At 36.5% G+C, this 18238-nt stretch overlaps 1 protein-coding gene and 1 pseudogene across 1 annotated transcript; both read right to left on the bottom strand.

The window, feature by feature from the left end:
• Positions 1-10646: 10646 nt before the first annotated feature.
• Positions 10647-14639, bottom strand: LOC121792435 (annotated as a pseudogene).
• A 2619-nt stretch (positions 14640-17258) lies between these two features.
• On the bottom strand, positions 17259-17965 carry LOC121754330 (ethylene-responsive transcription factor ERF011-like). The gene has a single exon (XM_042149709.1). The coding sequence runs from the start codon at positions 17841-17843 to the stop codon at positions 17415-17417; it is 429 nt and encodes a 142-aa protein (XP_042005643.1). The 5' UTR covers positions 17844-17965; the 3' UTR covers positions 17259-17414.
• Between the last annotated feature and the right edge of the window lie 273 nt (positions 17966-18238).

Raw genomic sequence — 18238 nt, 5'->3', positions numbered from 1 at the left:
ATGTGAGTGTGTGTTTCAACAGTTAAATGCCGTCTTTTTAGTGTTGAAATTTGAAAATTATTTAATTCAAATTTGTCTTGGCTCTACAAACAATTTTTATTGGACCCAATCAATTATATATCAATTACTCTATGAATGGTGAAGCTATATATCTATAAAAATACTTCTTCTAAGTTCCAACCTGCAACGTCAATCAATCAATTATTTTATTTCTATTCAAGTTGATCAAGAAATATATTTAATATTCCTAAAAAATATATGGGCAGTTAAAAAATATTTTCAAATTATTCATATTTCAAATGCCAATAGGCAATAAGTAGATATATGTTTTAAAAATTACAAATTTTGAGTGATTTGAGACACATAAATGTGACATGATTAGACAATTGTTGGAAAATGGATGGATTAAATAAATAAATAAAATGTGGAAAGAAAGGGACTATAGTAAATTAATACCGCATGCACAAAAAACCATATAAATCCAAAAGTTGTGTATTTGTATCTTTCAGCAGTCTGTTATTTATTGGGAACTGTTAGTTCCCCAAATAGTTTCCACCAACTCACTTTCACAAGAAAAATACTAAAAAATGTTTATCATTTTTGTACTAGTAGTATATTAGAGAACAAGATCTTGTATGATTTCGGACATCTAGGTTCAACATTCATGTAATCAAACATAAATTATTTGATAAAGTATTGTAAGTATAGTGGATGATAGCAAACGCAAGTATCAAGTATATAATCTATCAACAAAGTGCTGATTATATTAATTTAGTATACACTAAAAAGTATTGTTAAAGACTTTGTAATGCAATTAGGAACATTCATTTGTATTTCTAAATATACCTCCAACGCTTTAAAACATTAAAAACATCCTTATTATTGGTGTCGCAATTAAAATTTGAGAACGTAAATGGAAGCGTCATAAAAAAGAAATATTAAGTTTTAATTTAATTAGAAATGATTTCTTTTGAATTCTAAATTGTTACTATTTATTAAAATTTTCTAATATAAATAATTGCATCTCAATTATTATATATGTATATCACACGTATTTTACCTAACAATGTGATGATAATGATTAAGATAGTATGCCGGTTTGCATCATACATATTTTCATATAATGTCCTAAATCTTAAAATTAATTTCTATGACCTTTTTATTCTTCCAATTCAAGAATTACTATAAATGCGCAAACGAACTTTTTAATTTTTGGAGGTGAATGCGGAAACGAGCCTTACTCTCTTAATCATATATCTAAGTATAATGCAATTATGCTATAGCTTTTTGCCGTCTGCCCAAATTGTGGTGTGCATTCGTTATTTAGGACCAATTCTCAATCAAACTGGCCTAAATTTAAAACTCAAAATGTCAGCCATTTTTTGGTGATTCTTCTAGAGATGACATCAAGGAAGAAGATAGAAAAAAAAGAGGGAGAAGATTGACCATTGAAAATTTAGGGTTGGAAAGCCCTCAACTAATTTAGAACATTTAAGCTCGATTGACATCTAAATTTTCCAATCTCGTACAAATTGAATATGCCTCAATTGCAAATAATATTAAATGTGTTGGTATTGTTGAATTGCAAGGATACTCCAAAGATTCGATATTAAAAAAACAATCATTTCTTTAATTATAACAGGAATTTGAAGAATGAAGCTTGAAATTAGCTAGTGTGAGATGTTGAATAAGACACTCTAAGAGTGTCCACAATGGTGGCCTTCAAAGGCCACCAAATGTGGCCCGGCCACCATTCGTAGTTCTCTTGTGGCCTTCACAATGGTAAAAGTCAAAATTATAACAAAAATAACAAGGACCACCAAATGTGGCCCTTTAAAAAAAATTTAATTTATTTTCTTTTTTAATGTTATTTTTTAATTTAACTATATTAAATTTTTGTATACTAATAATTTGAGATCTAACATAATTTAATAAAGTTACGAATTATAGATAAAATTTCGTCGTATTTCTGATTGGGGAAGTTGTCGTATCCCGAGTCTCCATACCCCGATGAATTACCATCTGCACCTTGCATTTTTTGTAGTGTTTGAGAGTGTAAAATGAAGGGATTGGAAGTGTAGAATGAAGTGAAAAAATGGAAATGAGAGTGTATATTTATAAAAAAATTTCGAAATTAAAAAAAAATTTATAATCTGCGGCCCAGCTGCGAAACGCGGCTCGATGCAATGGAGGGCCGCGGCTCACACGGCTCAGCCGCGTGAAGGCCGCGGCCGCGGCTCAGCCACGTCTCTCGCCCTAGGGCCCCGGCTCTCGGCCTCTGCAATGGGGGGCCGCGCACCGAGCCGCGGGCCGCGGCCCCATTGTGGACACTCTAAAAACTAGGAGTGTGGTTTAGAGGAATAATAATGAGTCAAAGATAAAGTGGGGCTGTAAGTTGGATGGCATGATAAATTGCCCCACTCAGTGGAACAAACGGTGGGATTCCATCATTACAAAAACAAACACATTTTGCCATCATTTCTATCTCTCCATTTTGCTCTATTTCTCTCCATAAAATATAGTGAAGTTAAAAGCAGTTGAAAATATAAAACAAATGTTCGATCTAAAATTAAACAAATATATATATATATATATATATATATATATATATATGAAAAAATAACCGCACACATCAAGACGTTATCCGTCAATCCTCGTCCATCATATATTACTAGACACACCGCAACTAAAAGGTTTGCACTAAAATATAGGAGTTACTAGGGGTTTTACCAATGAAGAATACTCTTGTAATGAATAAAAATAATTTTAACTATGCTCCTTAAATGTTGTAATCATATCTTTTTTCAATTTGAGCATCGTTAATGAGAATAAAAGGGATTTTTATAAAAAAAATCATTCAAATCATGATGTCATAATAATTAATGAAAATATATTGTTATTAGGTCATATATATACAATTATAGCAAACACATCCATTCTTTATTTTAATAAGAAAGAGATTTTTACTTAGAAGATAATTAGTGGATGAGGATATGGAAAATCTGGTTATAAGTAGTCCTCGTGGGCACAGGGCACTTAATTATCTCCTTTTTTGAACCTAATATTACTATCATTAGTTTGCTTACTCCGAGTTAGTGATAATTTTGAATTGTAGAGTTTGCTTACTATATTCATGAATATAATATAATACTCACTTTGTCTCATGTTAAGTGAGACAATTCTTTTAAACACGAATTTTAGAAAAATAATAATTAAATTATTAAATATAAAGGGAGTAAAGTAAGAGAGAAAATAGAATAAAGAAAACACTTCTCTAGTTTTTTTAAATACAGTATACTATTAGAAAATATTTCATAAATGAGACTCTCTCCGCGTGTACAATGTAAATATATAAAGAGTATATATTTAGACCTCTTCTATTGAATTGATTTAGTAAATCAAGCATAATTGTCGATGCATGTATTAATAATAAAATAATTATTACTTCATTCGTATCACAAGAATATACACTTTTGATTAAACACGAGTTCTAATGCATAATTAGTAAATGAAGAAAGATGTAGAAAAAATATAAAGTATTGTTAATAGAGAATGTGTCGATCTCATCTCATTAGAGATAATGAATTTTTAAAATTAGAAAATGAATACTCTTATTAGACGGACTAAAAATGATATAATACATGCGCTTATGGAACAGAGGAAATATATTATAGAGTACTTAAGCACACTAATATGAAAAAAATGTCAAAACTATGCCTTCTTGAATCTAGACTGATGGAGTACGGACTAAACAAGCCCAACAGCAGTAAAGCCCAAGAAAGAGCATCAGTTCGGCACAACCAAAGAGTATCAGTCCGGCATGACTAAAGAGTTCAGTTCGGCACAACCAAAGAGTTCGGCCCCAGCCTACAGCTCGGTAAAAGCCAACCAATCAAACTCTGCTCTCAGGTCGGCATCAAGCTCTACTCTCAGATCGGCAAAAGCTGCTCGGCAATAGTTCAGCAGTTCGGTCTCAGTTCGACCGAACTGGGAGATAGTCAACTCATGTCAGAACCTCCACGATCTCCACTACACCCACGATCTATTTAGTGGTGTCAAGCAGCCATTAACTCATGCAGGATAGTGGGCCCATGCAGGATTGCATGACCTCCACGACATCCACTACCTAGTTAGTGGTGACGCAAGCCACGATCTTAGTTCATCATATAAATAGAACTTAGATCAGATAGATTAGGGGGCTCTCAGACTCTCACTCTCGCTCTCTAGAGACAGAGATCGAATATAAAATAGCAAGTTTGTATTTGTAAGCTGTAGAAAACAGATCAAGCAATACAAATTTGCCCTCTTTTCTTCCCGTGGACGTAGATTTACCTCAGTAAATCGAACCACGTAAAATCTCTGTGTCGTGATCTTATTTCTCTACCAGCATTCACAAACGTCGGAAATTCGCGGCTTCATCACTGGCGCCGTCTGTGGGAAACAGAGAACCAAATTTGTGATAAAGCGAGTTTTTGATCCTCTTCTACCAAAAAAATGCATACCAGATCACACCGAGTCTTCCCAGCAGCCCGATTTAAATGAAGCTGTCAAGCTGTTCTTGGCTGAGAAGCAGGATGAGTTCTTAGCCTTCCTGCAAAAGAGCCAACAGCCGGAGAAGACAACGGCGGATTCTCCCTCCTCATCCAGACATGAAAGTCACTACCGCAGTAGTGACGTGTCTTCCAGGAGAAAGAATCCTCAACCCCGACATGTTCCTGCTCCTCCTCGGTACCGGAATCACAGGAGAACTCCATCTCCTCCGTACCGAAGAGATGTCAGTTCGTCTGAAACGAGCTGCAAGCTAACGATTGTGAGTCAAAGCTTCTACAGAAGATACAAGACCACAATTCGGCTTAAACAAGCAGTTCGTCTGAAACGAGCTGCAACAAGCCAACGATTGTGCGTCAAAGCTTCTAAAGAGGATACAAGACCACAATTCAGCTTAAACAAGCAGTTCGTCCGAAACGAGCTGCAACAAGCCAACGATTGTGCGTCAAAGCTTCTAAAGAGGATACAAGACCACAATTCAGCTTAAACAAGCAGTTCGTCCGAAACGAGCTGCAACAAGCCAAAGATTGTGTGTCAAAGCTTCTAAAGAGGATACAAGACCACAATTCTGCTTAAGAATCAAGCACTTCGTCTGAAACGAACTGCAACAAAAGTCCGATTCTCGCGATAAAACTTGCCTGAATTAGGACAAGGGAAAGTCCAATCCATGCGATAAAACTCGCCGAATTAGGACGACCAAGTTCTGTCAAAGCAGTTTACCTCATAAGACCGAGGACGACCATGTCTAGTCAAAGAGGTTTACTGCATAAGACCACTTCGGTTAACTGGGAAAGTCCGATCCACGCGATAAAACTCGCCGAATTAGGACAAGGGAAAGTTCGATCCCGGCGACAAAAATCGCCAAATTAGAACAGACCAAAGACGAGTCCGGTCAAAGATGTTTATTTCATCAGACCAAAGACGAGTCCGGTCAAAGATGTTTATTTCATCAGACCAAAGACGAGTCCGGTCAAAGATGTTTATTTCATCAGACCAAAGACGAGTCCGGTCAAAGATGTTTATTTCATCAGACCAAAGACGAGTCCGGTCAAAGATGTTTATTTCATCAGACCAAAGACGAGTCCGGTCAAAGATGTTTATTTCATCAGACCAAAGACGAGTCCGGTCAAAGATGTTTATTTCATCAGACCAAAGACGAGTCCGGTCAAAGATGTTTATTTCATCAGACCAAAGACGAGTCCGGTCAAAGATGTTTATTTCATCAGACCAAAGACGAGTCCGGTCAAAGATGCTTATTTCATCAGACCAAAGACGAGTCCGGTCAAAGATGTTTATTTCATCAGACCAAAGACGAGTCCGGTCAAAGATGTTTATTTCATCAGACCAAAGACGAGTCCGGTCAAAGATGTTTATTTCATCAGACCAAAGACGAGTCCGGTCAAAGATGTTTATTTCATCAGACCAAAGACGAGTCCGGTCAAAGATGTTTATTTCATCAGACCAAAGACGAGTCCGGTCAAAGATGTTTATTTCATCAGACTAAAGACGAGTCCGGTCAAAGATGTTTATTTCATCAGACCAAAGACGAGTCCGGTCAAAGATGTTTATTTCATCAGACCAAAGACGAGTCCGGTCAAAGATGTTTATTTCATCAGACCAAAGACGAGTCCGGTCAAAGATGTTTATTTCATCAGACCAAAGACGAGTCCAGTCAAAGATGTTTATTTCATCAGACCAAGGACCAACTCATGTCAGAAGAAGTTTACTTCATAAGACCAAGGACCAAGTCCGGTCAAAAAAAGTTTACTTCATAAGACCGGGAACAAACATCAACTTACCCCGTACCTTTATCCAGAATGCCGAAGTGACTCGCTTCGCCGAAGTGATTCACTTCGCTTTCCGGGGGGGGTAGTGATGGAGTACGGACTAAACAAGCCCAACAGCAGTAAAGCCCAAGAAAGAGCATCAGTTCGGCACAACCAAAGAGTATCAGTCCGGCATGACTAAAGAGTTCAGTTCGGCACAACCAAAGAGTTCGGCCCCAGCCTACAGCTCGGTAAAAGCCAACCAATCAAACTCTGCTCTCAGGTCGGCATCAAGCTCTACTCTCAGATCGGCAAAAGCTGCTCGGCAATAGTTCAGCAGTTCGGTCTCAGTTCGACCGAACTGGGAGATAGTCAACTCATGTCAGAACCTCCACGATCTCCACTACACCCACGATCTATTTAGTGGTGTCAAGCAGCCATTAACTCATGCAGGATAGTGGGCCCATGCAGGATTGCATGACCTCCACGACATCCACTACCTAGTTAGTGGTGACGCAAGCCACGATCTTAGTTCATCATATAAATAGAACTTAGATCAGATAGATTAGGGGGCTCTCAGACTCTCACTCTCGCTCTCTAGAGACAGAGATCGAATATAAAATAGCAAGTTTGTATTTGTAAGCTGTAGAAAACAGATCAAGCAATACAAATTTGCCCTCTTTTCTTCCCGTGGACGTAGATTTACCTCAGTAAATCGAACCACGTAAAATCTCTGTGTCGTGATCTTATTTCTCTACCAGCATTCACAAACGTCGGAAATTCGCGGCTTCATCATAGACCTAATTTTTTTTCCTAGTGTTGGGGAACATTTTTAACCTTGGAAGTTGATGGCTATTTTATTTCCATTGACCCATTTCAATTATGATCAAAATAAAGTGAATCCTCTAAACAATCATTGCCTTGATTGAAATTTATCCCAAATAGATTATTACGTACCCTTTTATTTCTCCCAACAATGTAAAGAGGCCTCCTTTTTTCTCTCTCTCCATCTCTTGTTTTTATTTAACAGATAAAAGAAATGGAATGTTTGGTAAGAAAAGAGAGGATAGCATGTTGCAACAAATTTGTCATGTCGTGTAAGGAAAAGTGGGTGCAAAAACTTGTTGCAGTGAAAAAAGGGGGTTATGTTTTGGGTGGTGTATTTGCAAATGCATGACAGTCCAAACAAAAGGAATTTCATGAATTGATGGCACTCAAATAATTTCTAATTTTCTTTTGAATTCCAATTTTTTTTCTTACATTCGTCTTTATTTTTTGGCTTGCAATTTTTTGTTTGTTAATTTTTGGCGGGGATGTGAATCATGTGATGATGTATTTTGAGGTAGCTCAGTTTAGTTGGCTAAAAGTATTTAATTAGAATGATGTTCATGATTATTTGATATATAATGTTCTAAACAAAACTAACCCAATACTATTATGTATTAATAATAATTTTATACATAAGAAACAAAACTGATGAGGTCGAAACAGTAAAAAAATGTCAGCGACGGTACAATGATCCGTCGCTGGAAATGGACAGAGGTAAAGAACAGAAGTGAACCTTGATTATGAACAACTGAAGCGGAGATGACACGTCAAATGCGCAATTCAATAGAGTTTTCAGGTCCTCATGGACCGACTATGAGTTGGTTAGCCCCCAACCCACCGAGACTAGCCATAGAGTATAAGTTAAAATTGCATTTTTGTTGAAATTTGAATTGACCTTTTTCAAAATTGAATGTATGTAATCGCATGTTTTCTAAAATTGACCTTTTCCAATGCCCAGCTCTCCTTCTACATTTTCTAAGTAATCGCATGTTTTCTAAAATTATAGTATCTATATATTATTTCTATATATTTAATATCGCAATACGTACGTATTAGTACATTAAACAGGGTGAAAATAACAAAACTGAGAATATATACAGTTTGCGTGATTAATTAAATATGTATTACTACGTATATTCATATCAAAGAACATCTGTATCATACTGTATTACATAAATTTTACTACTCCATAAATCAAGTGAAAATATCATGATTTGAATTTATACTTTCTCATAGCTTTTCTACTAGAATTAAACTCAAAGAAGATACACTTTCTCAGCAACGTTTCTTTTGAAATCAAAACAAAAGTAAACTCAATTTACAAAAATTAAAAAAATAACAAAAATATATAATTTATTATAGGTTATTATCTTAAAGTAGAAGGGAATAACAAAGATCGAGAAATTAATTAGCCATAAAATTAAAATCATGAGTAATATTTTAAAATACTCCTTCCACATTTAAATCATGTTTAGGCACATACGCACTACTACTATTTTTTTAACCACGAAACAACTTGAAACCCCTTGATTTTAATGCATAGTGTTTTATTCAATAAAAAGTTGTAGTATAAAAATAGACATAATCATGTCAAAATATTTGTTATTAGATTAAATAATTATTGAGCTAATAATTGCATGAGATGTAAACGTGAGCCATCGTATGTCATATTCATGTAAATTATGATAAAATATTTGTATGCATATGAAATCTAGAGATAGAGAGAGAGGCAAATAATTGAAGGGTGTGTAGGTTCCTTCCCGCCATGCACGGAGTCACGTGCTTGATGCCAGCTTGTAGCCACGTGCACTGTATCCATCATTGCCACGTCCACTAATGGTCGAATTCTATGATTGCTTAAACTTTGAAAAAAGAAATTCCAATCACTTAATTCTATACTGTATTACTCAAAAACATCATCATTACATAATTGCATACGTCCCCCAAATCTTCATTTTAAAAAGAATAATATAACTGGGCACATTACTGAATACTCAGATATGTCGACCCAATAATTAGAATGTACGAACTTATAAGACTATATAAAAAATATGAAGAATAAATAAAAATGAATAAACGTTGTGTAATTGTGTTTGCGCAGATCAAACCGACCCAGATCTAGCTTTGTCCCGGCAAATGGGGAGCGCACAAAATTGTTATGGTAAGGGTTATATATATGATAGACTCCGTATCTACTAAATTTAACGTAAAAATTTTTTATAGTAAGGGTTATACTCTGTCCCATTAAAAATTAATCATTTTTCTTTTTTGGTTGTCCTATTTAAAATGAAACGTTTTCTAAAATAGAAATAATTCTATCTCTACTTTTTCATCTCTCTTACTTTACTCTCTCTTCATAACTCATAAAACAACACTACATAAAATCTCGTGCCGATTCCCAAATGTTTCATTTTAAGTGGGACGGATGGAGTATATATCTAGGGATGGGGAAACGATTCTCGGCTCTTGGTTAACCGAGAAACGAACCTTATTTTTTCAATTATCGGTTAACCGAGAACTGAAAAAATAAGATTAAGGTTCGGTCTCGGTTAGTGGGTTTAGGATTTAGGCGGTTCTCGGTTCTAACCGAGAATCGAAAGGTTAGAACCGAAGAACCGATTAGTGAGTTTAATTTTAATTTTTTTAGATTGGTTTTAAATTCATAAACCCTACGCCTTTCAAGTTTGAAAAAACAACGCTGTGATAGAAACGAAACTTTATATCCCTATAATTTGTCTGCATTTCAAACAAGAGAAAACACAAATCATCTCTCTGATTCAATAATCAATCTCATGACAGCTACTTTGTTTATTAAATTTGAAACTTCAACGTATTAGATAAATATGGATCATTAGCAAATAACTTAAAATTCTCATACTGATATAGGTACATTGACTTATCTTCCATGAAAAAATTACCTAATGTTTGCAATGAAGTCAATTCACATATCTCGTGAGCTCTCTCATCTAAATTCTCGTAGCACACGCGCACCATTGCTCTCTCCCACGCCGGCGACGACGAGGCTGCTGCTTTATCCTCGCTGAGCTGCTCTCTCCGACGAAGCAACAAGAGGCTGCTCTCTCTCTCTCACGTCGGCGACGATGAGGCTGTTGCTCTCTCCACACCGCTGCTCTCTTCGACAAGGCTGTTGTCCAACTCTACACGCCGATGCTCTCTCCTTCGGTTCTTTCGGTGGAACCAGTTAGGACTGATCGGTTCCTTGAGGAACCGAACCGACTAAAGGTTCGGTTACGGTTCTCGTATTTGGAAAAAAGGGGAGACCAACCAATTGGTTCAGTTCCGAACCAACCATTTCCCCACCCCTATATATATCTACTAAATTTCTACTACATTTTCCTCTTCTCTACATAATTCTTGAAGCTAAAATGTTCATAGTTCATCTTGAATCAAGATTACTCAAAAATTGTCAATTCAATACTATAAGTACGACTGTATATAATAATAATTCAAATGGACAACGAGATTAAGAGAAAGACTAGAAGAGACAACAAATCAATAATTAGTTCTCCATGCATGTATTAAGGCAAAAACCTTTGTAAAACGTCTTAGTTCAAACTTGACTGGTAACTAAATTTTTGAAAAATTCCTTTTGAAGATCTAACCACTCTCATATTACCCTAGTCTAGTAAAAGTCATTATGATTGAATTTCAATCCAAACAAAATCCATACTTCAAGAGAACAATGGTGTGGTGAAATCAATGGAAACTCATTTCAGCAATAGAATGCGCAATTGTGTAATGTCTGGCCTCGTTCATTCTGGTCGCTATCGAACTCCATTAGATTAAAATCATGGTATCCCGAACTCTTTTTTCAAACCGTTAAGTAATGTCACATCTTCAGTAGACAGTTCATCCTGCACGTTAGTGGAAAGGAGTGAGGATATTACTGTTGATGGGGCGTCGTGATAAATCTAGCAGGACCGAGAAATATCAGATGTACAAACCTTGAAGTAAGCTATAAGTGCATCAATTGAATGTCTTGAGATCTTGCTTTTAAGCAAGTCTTCCACCTCAAAATGTCTCCCTAACATTTTCTTTTGCTCCTCAGGGTTGCTGCCAATTATCTGCAAACAACATTCTTAATACACTACAAGAGCACCAAAAAATGACACTACAACTTCAATATCTCATACCTTAATGGACACCTTTTGACCTTTCTTGGCAGAATCAACAGGATTATCATTATTTTTAATAGATGTTACCTGACCAATTTCGAGAAATCCTCTCTTATTAGGGACACATATAGCTGTTCCAATCTGTATGAGTTTGGAAAAATAGTGTATTAATAAGCAAAATATACTTGAATGCTATGTAAATTATAGTATGACTACCTTAACATGCCTTCAGCAACATCAACTCCCAAGATAATCGGATCTTTCGTATTGAAAACACAGTCTGGTATGATCTTGAGGACACAGGGGAAAACCGTATCCTTCGCAGCTTCTCTCTTCTTTTCAACTTGAAATTATCTATGTGCACCTTGAATTGAACGAAAAGGTGGTATATAATGTCAGCAGTGAAAATTTTGACACCAAGTTCATCAGCATGTTCCTGAGCATCTGGTGCTACTTTAACATCAAAAGGCAGTATAGTCCCATATTCCTTTTTCTTCTCCAGCATGACACTAGCCTTCTTCACATCCCTCTTGTATACTGGACCGATACTTATAGTACTCACCGGTATGTTAACTGCCGGCGTCTCCAAGAAGTCCAGCAATGCTTCTAAAGACCCAAGTGTAGATGCCTGAAGACACACCCCTTTACCACTTTTGCCAATCCTACTCATCACTTTATTTACATAGGCCATGGCAGATTCTTTGATATCCTCTATGTAATCATTAGGCCCCACAACATATAGACTAGCACCTGCAATAGCATGCTCAAGTCCCTGAAGGAAGAAAGAAAGAAAGAAAAAAAGGAAATTTAGCAATATTTCAAGGCAACTAACATAACATAAGAACATACATATTGCAAAGAGAATGAGACACAGTTAGTTACCTGTGCAGCAATCTTGATACATTGGGCAGCCTTGATTTCTTTGTGATTGAAATATGTTCCCTGAAAAGAAATATTGAAAATTTTAAATATGACAATTTTTGCAAAAATGCAGCCGGAGCAATAAACTACACCAAGTTCCACCTTGACTCTGAACTCTGTCATGGGGTGGGGTGTTAGCAATGCTCTAATTGAGGTAACGATTGGTCCCAGCATGCCACCAACAACTATTTGATCTCCTTCACGAAGCACGCCATTCACTAATACAATGTCGATTGTTGTCTCATGTCCTTCATCCACTTTGACCTCCAAAATAGTACACTGGGGGGAATTTTGAGGATAAATGGTGAGAATTCCCATTTGAGTATCATTCATTCTCATTCTAAAGCAACAGTAGGCTAGGGAGCAAACCTGCACTTCCTCGCTATATGTAAGCCTTTTAATCATTGTCTTCTGAGCCCATTGGACTAGCAGCAACAGTAAATCCGGGATGCCCTCTCCACTGTTGCCAATTACCAACAAGTCAGAAATTGCATAAACTTAGCGTAGTAAACAAGATGGAAACATAAAGTAGCAATTAGAAAAACCTTTTGGCACTTGTTGGTACAATGTTATATGTTTCCCCCATTTCTTTGTTCTTATAATACAACTCGGTATTGAGGCCCCTGCTCCTTAAACTGAGTAATAATCTGTAACGACAACCGCAATAGATAAGAAAGAAACCGGTGCTGAGACGTACTAGATAAGGCAAGAGATAATCTGTAACGACAACCACATAGTCCTGATCCTCTAGAACGCAGCTTGGTGAAAGATTCGTGTCCGGGGTATCGATCACTAACAAACCGGGGACATTGAGCCTTGCATCAGCTTTCAGCTACTTAGTCCTCTCCCTTATATTCTCATCAGGGAAATAGGTTGCTCCAATTTGCTGTGTAATCCCACCCGCCTCGCCTTCTTGGACGTGTGTGCCTCTAATAAAATCAAGCAACATCGTCTTTCCAGCATCGACATGGCCCATAATACAGCATATAGGAGACCGAAGGTTTTGTCCATTTCGAACAGGCTGATCATCAACAACTTCTGTTTTCTTCTTCTCTGCCACAGTTGTTTTGAACATCCACATTCTCCAATTTTGGTGGCATCACTTTCTCAACCAAGCCAATTGGCATATCCTTCTTAGGCAAGGGCTCAGATTCTGAATCAACTTCTTCATCAGCAAATACACTTTTTCCTGGTAACGTCAAGTCAGCTTCATCCCAACTTTTGGAATCCCACTCTTCATCATCATCAACTCCATTGTCGTCGACAACATCAGTTACCTCAACATTCTCTGCTTCAACAGAAGCCAACTCCAACACAACATCTTCTCGGGTCTCTTTTTCATCAGTGCTCTCCCGATTAGATTGGTTTTGGGGCTTTGATTTTTTCTTCTGGTACAGAGGTCTCCTGGCAGGCTCTCCAGTGGGTAGTTCCAATTTTGCATTAGCTAATATTTGATTCCTCATTGCCTCCAACCTCCTAGCCTCTTCCTTCTGCTTCCCTGTAAGAAGCTTCCCTTCTTGCCTTTTCTTGAGGAGCTTCTTCTTCTCCCTTAACCGCTTTTTCTCTTCAGCCAACCAGTTCTTCTTGTCTAAGCCTCTCCTCTTCTTCTTTTCTCAACTTCTCTTCTTCTTCGTGTTTCTTCCTCTCTTCAGCCTCCTTCAGTTTAGCAAGCCTCTCCTGCATCTCCCTCACATGCTTCGAGACTTTCTTCCCACTTACTTTACTATTTGTATCTTCCGGTTTTTCTTCCGCAGCAGACGCCTTCCCCTCTTTCTCTTTGCCCTTCTTCTTTGATGTTATAGCCTCCACATGCCCCTCCTCTTCAGCCTTCTCTAGTTGGGCAGGTGGAAGAGGCACACCAAGCTCAGCCAGGATCTTGTCCAGATCCTCTTCTTCCTCTTGGAGATTTTTCCCACCTTTCTTCTTCTTATTTTTTGTTTTTCGAAGCTACATCTTCCATTTTACTCTTACAATCACCACCACATGTCCACATTCAACAATATCAGATGGTGCATCGCTTTCTTCTTCGAGCAATGTGGAACCGAACGATGTCTTCTTCGACCCTTCGACGACTTCTTCTTTTTACCAGTAAAACTAATACCAACATCATCTCCATCTTTATCTCCGCACTCTTCCTCTCATCAACCAATTCAAATGCGGAAATCTTATCATCTTTTTCCCCTCTTTCAACATCATCATCATCATCTTCTCCTAGCAACCCAAAAGCTGAAGCAACAAAACCACTGTTATATCCACTCTTTATTCCCTTTGCCTTCTTTTTTTCCACTAAATTTAATTGCAGGAGCATCATCCTCTCCCACCTCTGCAAAGGCATTAATTTATCCCCTGCTTCTCCATCAACATCATTAAACGCCACATCATCTTCCATCGCAAACCCCTTCTTATTTGATTCAATTGCAGTGGCGCTCTTCCTCCCCATCGGATTACTTCAAATTGGTACTTTAAATTCATGAATCGAAGCCACACAGGTAGATCAACACAAACCCCTGCATGCAAAAACCATATCACTTTCTGTTTTCAAACCAAAACAATTAAAAAATATCACACACAACAATTTCACTAACAATTATGAATAATCGCATACAACTCACCTCGGTTAGCGATCGAGACAGAGATAGAGGCAAATGCTCAAAATTAAACTAGGGTTTCTTACGGTGGTGGATCGGATGGGTGTGTTTGTAGGCAGTAAATTAAGCCGCTTTTATTTCGAAATCGCTAAAAATATTAGTAGTAAAATTTGGATTTAATCTCAAATACTTTAGTAACAGATTTTTTATTAAATATCTCAAATTTGCTAACTTTATATATGGCAAACGCATTGATTATAAATTTATAATTAGGATTTATCAATTTTTAACTATAACTTCAAATACGTTTTGCCTAAACTTGTAAACTCCTTGAAACGCAATAAACCTTAAGGACTTATTTGATGATCATGTGAAAATATTATGACACTGTAAATGATTTTATTTAGTTACGTTATGTAACATAAAATGCATAAATGATTCAAGAAACCGAAAGAAGTGTTGTATTTCTTCCATATTTAATTTTATCATTTTGAAGACTAAGAGAATCGCCCAAATAAAACTTAAAATAATTTAAAGTGAAGAACATGATTGGAATACATTTTCGAACGTAGATAATTAAATACTCACATTTTTGTAGTTACATGAATGAAAGCGCCGTCCAAAATTAATTAAGAATAAGTGCCCAACCTAATTGGTCCCCCAAAACTATATCAACGCATGCAGGAGTATTAATTTATTCATTCGTATATATCATTATACATGACATATTGTATTTTTTTTTTCCATGACATATTTTATGTTACAATAATTACGTTATGTATAATAACAAAATAAACAGTATTTAATAATAGTATATCTCTGTTATAAACTGATTTTCAGTAAGTCAAGTTGCTTCAATAATGAATGTTTGACAAACTAAATTAAAAAATCATTAAATAAAAAATTGTTTTAAAAAATACTATATCAACTTATAAAATTATTTTATGATTAAATATAGGAGTAATTTAATTATGTACTAATATATAATTGATACTACAATAATTATTTCATAATCTGAATTAATGTTCTCTTTCTAAAAATAATAGTATTAAAAAATATTTAAAATTATGTAGTACTGAGAAATTAGTCATGATATAATGTAGTAGTACGTACTCGTGTTTAATTCGACACAGCTCGAAGCTAGGGCATGCTACTGTTTTACGTCAAGACCTAATATTAATTTAATCTGACGTACTAATAGATATTTACTATGTTAATTATTTAATTTTGTTGTTATCCTTAGATAAAAGGTCAGATAAAACAAATGTGTATATCAGTAGGACCTAGGATTGGCGTGCAACAGGTGTCAGCTTAATGTTTTATAAATATATTAAATGGCAAAAATCATGTGCTACAACACTTATTTTTTAATTTATTCAGTGTTATTATAAATATATTTGTAGCCAGGCCGAGGATAAGGTTCCCCATATAAAGTTATAAACTCAATTTTATCGATACGATCTTGATTTGAGCATATTATAATATTTATATACCAGCATAGTTGAAGTATTATAAATTTATAATGTCTAATGTAACATTATTACCAAAAAACTAATGTTATAGATAATTTCCTTCCAAATTGGCATGCTCTTAAATTTGTTTTCTTCTATCTAAAATAGATGTTTCATTTACATAAATTACATTTCCTTGATTACAACTCTCATCTTTCTTGCAAAATATTGAAACCCCATGGATATTTAATCATAATGAGTAGTGGCCATTAAGAAATACTCCCTCCGTCCCCGAATAAGAGTCGTTAATTTCCATTTTGGGTCGTCCCCCATTAAGAGTCACTCTTCATTTTTACCATAAATGGTAGTAGTTCTCACATTCCAGTAACTCACTCAACTCACATTTTATTATAAAACCAATATAAAAATGTGGGTCTCACATTCCACTAACTTTTTCAACTAATTTTTCTCTACATTTCTTAAAACTCGTGCCCGGTCAAAGAGCGACTCCTATTAGGGGACGAAGGAAGTAATGCGTAGTGGCCATTAAGAAGAAGGACGGTAACTCACTATCCTGCTAGAAGTCCACCTTCCAAAGCCTCACACTTATACGGAAAAATGTTGCAACTACACACAACAGTGAAAATTAATCCTCGTCTACTCTATAGTACACACCACCCCACCCCACCCCCACCAAATTCTAAACTATTCCAAATTCTACTAATCAAATAAAATTAATTTAAATAAAATAAGTCACCGCCCACCTGCCTATCCACTAACCATCCAACCTTCCAACCCATTCATACTCAATCAGGACCACTAATCTTTATTTATCTCATTCTTTTTTTATACTCTGCATGATTTGATATATGATGCGACTATTTAGAACATTATTTAAACTCATATCTACAATTTCTGGAAACGACATACTACTTCGTAAATTAAAAATCTTAAACTGATTGGACCAATTTCTGCCATGCTATTTATTCAATGTAACAGTTAAATCGAATAAGAAGAAAATGACCAAAATCACGAGTCACTAAATTAATTTCATCAAGAAACTAAAATTAAAAATACCTTCTCTATAATTAATTCCATTTCCCCCACCAGATTTACATCTTTTTGCTTTAAATCTTCAAACTAAAAAAAATAGAAATCAAAACCAGAGTAGTAAAATCAATTCTCCTCCGATGATTCAGGAGTCGGAAACTCATTCAAATCGGGGCGGGGCGAGGTGATCGGGGCGGCGGCCTGCATCGCGTCGACTCTAGCGCCGACCTCGGTGGCCTTCTTCCTGATGGCGGCGGCGGAGAGGTCCTGGTGGCCGAACTCGGGGACGCAGTCGGGGAAGTTGAGGCGGGCGGTGGGGCCGCGGAGGAGGAAGACGGCGGTGTCGTATGCGCGGGCGGCGGCGACGGGGGAGGAGTAGGAGCCCAGCCAGATTCTGGAGCGCTTGTTGGGCTCCCTGATCTCCGCCACCCATTTCCCCCACTTGCGCATCCGAATCCCGCGGTAGGGCTTCTTCTCCGCCGCCTGCTTCCGCTTGCTCGGATTCTCGGAGCTCGACGACGACGCGTGCGACGTCGCGCAGCATACCCCTTCCATCGATTGGGGGAATTTGGGGGGAAAATTGATTTAGGTAAGGGTTAAATTGTAAGTGAGAGAGATTTGTGTGAGAATAAAGAGGGTGGGGATTAAGATGCTAGAGTGTTATTTATATGGAGGTGGAGAAGCTGGATTCGTGGATTACTATGTTTCATTTTTATTATACTCCATTATTGATTATATTTTATGCTTTTTATTTTGTTTTTTTTTTTGTCAATTTGCGATGCATGTTGTCCTTAGTTAAAAAAGATCTAATGAAATATACTCCATAACTTATAGTATCCTCTAATGAGATTCAGAATAATAAATTTATATATTTCTGAATGGATCAGTTAAATGAAATTGGATGATCTAAGTTTTAAAAAGATACTGTATGGAACAATTAAATTATAACT

The sequence above is a fragment of the Salvia splendens genome, chromosome 1 (genome assembly GCF_004379255.2).
Source record: "Salvia splendens isolate huo1 chromosome 1, SspV2, whole genome shotgun sequence".
In the NCBI taxonomy this organism is placed as follows: Eukaryota; Viridiplantae; Streptophyta; class Magnoliopsida; order Lamiales; family Lamiaceae; genus Salvia; species Salvia splendens.
Note: the sequence above shows the minus strand (reverse complement) of the source record. Positions and strands in the feature narration are given on the sequence as shown.

What these genes read in the sequence shown, in the direction of transcription:
- LOC121754330 (XM_042149709.1), bottom strand. Translation starts at nt 17,843, where the DNA reads ATGGAAGGGGTATGCTGCGCGACGTCGCACGCGTCGTCGTCGAGCTCC.